This window comes from Salvia hispanica, chromosome 1 (assembly GCF_023119035.1).
Source record: "Salvia hispanica cultivar TCC Black 2014 chromosome 1, UniMelb_Shisp_WGS_1.0, whole genome shotgun sequence".
NCBI lineage: Eukaryota > Viridiplantae > Streptophyta > Magnoliopsida > Lamiales > Lamiaceae > Salvia > Salvia hispanica.
The window spans coordinates 3,379,760-3,384,491 of NC_062965.1; the positions used below are offsets into that span (position 1 = coordinate 3,379,760).

Here is a 4,732-nt window from a genome sequence, read left to right on the forward strand (position 1 = left end):
AGAAAAAAATAATAAGTATTCTCTACTAGACTAGTAAAAAATTTTAAGTCAATTCAATTATCAGTAAGGCTCTCTCTTACCAGGCCTCACTTAAGTAATTTAAATTCATCGTTGAAAGCGACTCAGTAAATGCTCTAGTAGTTGTCTATTGTACTTAGAAAAATCAAAGTGTCCCTTTTTTATTTTTTTGCAATAGAAGAGGGCAATGCCCCGCCGTAAGGTTCAAACTCATCCCTAAATTAAGTCACGTAGATTATGGAGTAATTAATAAATCTCTTTTACCAGGCCCCGCTTATGTAATTATAATTGATAGTTGAAAGCGTCTCGCTAGTTGCTCTGGTGTTTGGTCAATTGTGCTTAGAAAAATTAAGTGTCATTTTTTTTTGCATACATAGAAAATGGGAGCATTAGGGTGCCACCATAGTTAGAGTGACAACGTACCACCAACCTCGTGCTGCCACGTGGCACGCTATCTAGCAATATTAGGGACTTATCCAGCAATATCATAGTAAGCGTTTTGGATGGATTTCTACAGATTGCATGATAGTACTACGTGGATTGCAGTGTAGAATGCCGAGTATTGCTGTATAGGCTATAATGCAAAATAACGGTATAAAAAAGTAATATGTCTACATATAAACAACAACTGAAACATTCTATGCATATACATCAATACTCAACAATTTACACAGCAATCCACCTATTACTATCATGCAATCTGTAAATGCATACTAAATGAATATTGCTGGATAACGTGCCATGTGGCAGCACGAGATTGGTGGTACGTTATCACTTTAAGAAGGGTTGTCATCTTAACATAATCACATAGAAAGTACCTTAAAGATCAATTGAGTTTATTTAGTTAAGGTTATTAATTTTAAACATGTATTTCACTTAAGATAATACAATAATTATATCATCTTATTCTGATGCATCTCATTTTCTTGGGCTCTGGCCATGGACTTAGAATACTTTGGCTCTTTCCCCTCCCCTCCTCCCTCCAATTCTTATAAAATATACTATTAAGAATTCATTTAATAAGGAAATAAGATGTACTCCCTCCACCTTCAAATTTTGTCACATTTTTTTATTTTTGCCCGTCTCATAAAATTTGTCACATTTCACTTTTTTATCATTTTTTGTAGTAGACCACATGTTCCACTAACTCTTTCCAACTCATAATTTATTATAAAATTAATTGTATATAAAAGTACGATCCACTCTCCACTAAAATTTTCAACTCACTTTTCATCACAGTTCTTTAAACCCGTGTCTAATCAAAGTATGACAAAATTTAAGGGACAGAGTATTACAAATTAACAGTAAAACAAACTCTAGAGAGAATTGAAAGTAAAAGCTCATGCATTAAAATTTTACAACTTTCCACTACACTACATTTTAATGACATGTGGAGTATTGAATAACAATATACTCCTACATCCGTCAATGAAATGTTGTCTAATTTGTCATTTTGGTCTATCCGTGAAAAATTGTCCACTTTATTTTTTTTATTTTTGTAAATGAACCTTACTTTCCTATAGCTCTTTACACTCACATTCTATTATAAAACTAATATATCAATGTTGGACCATCATTCCACTAACTTTTTCAACTCATTTTTCTTCACACCCACAACGAGACAAAAGCAATATTTCATATACGAAGGGAGTATTTAGACAATTGGAGGAGCATACATAGTATTTTACGCCTCAATAATAAGAGACGGTTAAACTCCCATCCTAAATCTGCCACAGAATACAATCAAAATAATCCGACTCTAAATTATACAACCTCCGTCCATGAAAATTCGTCCCGGTTTGACCGGGCACGAGTTTTAAAAAATATAATTTAAAGTGAGTTGAAAAAATTAGTGGATTGTGGGTCCTACTTTTATATACTCCCTCTGTCCCATTAGAAATGCAACGTTTTCCTTTTTGAGTTGTCCCACTAAAAATGAAACGTTTCCTAAAATGGAAACATCACTCTCTCTACTTTTCCATCTCTCCTACTTTACTCTCTCTTCATCAACTCACAAAACAACACTGCATAAAATCCCGTGCCGAAAACCAAATGTTTCATATTTATTGGGACGGAGGGAGTATTAGTTTTATAATAAAATGTGAGTATGAATGAGTTAGTGGAATATGGGGTCCACTACAAAAAATGATAAAAGTGAAATGGGACAAATTTTTAGGGACAGATGAAGAATGAGATAAATTTTCGTGGACGGAGGTAGTAATTAGTACATATTTTATGGCACTTCATTTGTAGAATTTGTTTGCCTTTCCCATATTGTCACATGATAGTGCACAAGGTGCTGGAAAGGTTCCCAATGCTGACTGCTACTTCCAAGGCGTCAAGTGTCGTCTTGAATTTACTCTGAGATGCATCAACAAAGAGCTACGTATTAATCATATGAAATTTCATTTTATCTTTACATGTATGACGCATCATTCACATAAAAATATTTTCCCATATCTATAATTTCTCGTTTTAAAAAAAATCGAATTAATACGAACTACGCGTACTTATTACCCATTTTGAATCTGATGGTGCTGGATCATTTGCATTTTGAGTATGTGCAGTGCTATTATGATGTACTGGAACTATGGCATCTGTGGTTTCATCACATGCCTGCAGCCATAAACAAGAAAAGTAAAATGAGACATTTATTAGTGGACGTAAAAAAAAGGAAAAATGAGACATTTAATGGCTTACGGAAGCAGTAGTTCCGTCACTACATAAAACCCACATTACCTCATTTGAATTTGCACCCGACGCACGTTCAAGCCCCGGATCTCTCATAGCTTGCAGAAACGCATAATTGTCCAAGAACTGAGACCGACCGTCGTGATTATGATTGCATTTCGCCATCTGGTAGCAATCACAACACAGATGGAACGAGGTATTAGGATTGTTAAAGCACTCAACGCAGGAGAAGAATATCCCGGGGATGAATTTGGCGCAGCAGTCGCAGAAGGGCCGGCCGCTCTTAATAATATAGTAAAGCGTCATGACCTCGAAGAAGTTGAGGGTGCCATCACTGTCTAGGTCGAGCTGTTCGAAGAATGAACGGTTTTGCATGAAGGGATAGCCTTCGTGCCTCATGAAGGCTATGAACTCGGATAGATCGACTCGCTGGTCTCCATCTGTGTCCATTGATTGGAAGAACTCATACGCTAATTCTTTCACCTGTGGAGATCCAGCTCTGTAATAGGCTTTTGTGATTTTGCGCAGTTCCTCCATTTCTTTCTGCATTGATTAATATCATGGTTGAAAAACTCATTGTGCGAAAATTACACAAAACTCAGAAGTTTGTAATTTAAGTAGCGGCAAGCCACCAATAATTGTCTCATTTTGCAATTTTCGTCTGCCCACCACTGAGTGTCACATTTGTTTTTTTTTTCTATTTTTGATGATGAACTCCACATTGCACAAACTTTATATCATTTATATTTTATTACTGTAAAACTAATACTTCTTCCATTCTAGCATAAGCGAGCCACTTTTTCTTATAGGATTTTACTTAATAAGTGAGTCATTTTTCTTTTTTAACAAAAATATCATTTCTCATGTACTTTATCCTCTTTTCACTTATTTACCTTTTCATGTCTCATACTTTATTTTCTTTCCACTTAACTCTTTAAATATTCATTTATTAAATCTTGTGCTTGAAAGAAGAATCTCGCTTGTGATAGGATGGAGGAATTATATAAAAATAGGACTCACCTTTCACCATTTTTTACAATTACTTTTCATTACATTCTTAAAATTTGTGATAAGTAGATTACATAATTATTACTAATAAGGTTAGAGGAAAAATGAAAAGTGGGCTTAGTTGGTGATATTACTCTAATAAGATTACCTTGTTCCGAGCTTTTTCATCGTCGGCGACGTGATGCCTGAACAGCATGAGCAGAGAGTGATGATCCACCATGTACTGTGAGGAGTGCTCATGCGACGAACTGCGGCGGTGGCGGTAGCAAGTGCAGCAGAGATCATACGTATCTTCGCCTCTTCCCAAGCAAAGCAAGCAAGAGAAGTAGGGCCCCACCAGCAGCTCCGAGCAACCGCTGCATTTTCCTATCTCTACCTTCTCCTCCATGTAGTGAAGGCACAGAAACTCCTCGAAATCGAGGCATCCGTCACCATTCTCGTCGAGCTTCTCGAACACAGCATCAGTGCTCAGCCACGAGCTCACCGATTTCTTGAACTCCACCAGGCTTATCTTCCCGTTGCTGTCCACATCCAATTTATTAAAGGATTGTTTGATCGATATCTTGTCGGCCTCGCTTGCTCTGTCGTAGTAGGATCTCGAGATCTCTCTCATTCCTTCCATCTCTCTCTCTCTCTTAATTAAATTGATGTGTGACGAAGAACATTAATATATATACTAGCATTTTCTGATTCGACTAAAAATATTTGCCCACTTGATAGAAAAACAATGCAAAGATAACTAGTGTTAGTTAATTTGATTCAACGCCTACTAGATATTAATGCAACATTTATATATGCGGTAGCTCTCACCACTTGGCCTAGTGTGTAATCAACAAATTTTGTGATATTTTTCTTGGACCATTATACTCCCTCCGTCCCACAAGATTGTCTCATTTTTCCATTTCCGTCTATCCCACAATGTTTATCTCATTTCACTTTTATCATTTTTGGTAGTGAACCTCATATTCCACTAACCTATTCCTACTCACATTTTATTATAAAACTAATACTTTAA

General features: G+C 36.2%; 1 protein-coding gene across 1 annotated transcript; it reads right to left on the minus strand.

Annotated features, from left to right (window-relative positions):
* Positions 1–2,146: 2,146 nt before the first annotated feature.
* On the minus strand, positions 2,147–4,330 carry LOC125224502. The gene is made up of 4 exons (XM_048127913.1): positions 3,866–4,330; positions 2,758–3,252; positions 2,536–2,634; positions 2,147–2,379 (listed from the first exon to the last, which is right to left on the minus strand). Exons 1-4 carry the CDS (start codon positions 4,328–4,330, stop codon positions 2,296–2,298), a joined length of 1,143 nt encoding a protein of 380 aa, XP_047983870.1. The 3' UTR covers positions 2,147–2,295.
* Between the last annotated feature and the right edge of the window lie 402 nt (positions 4,331–4,732).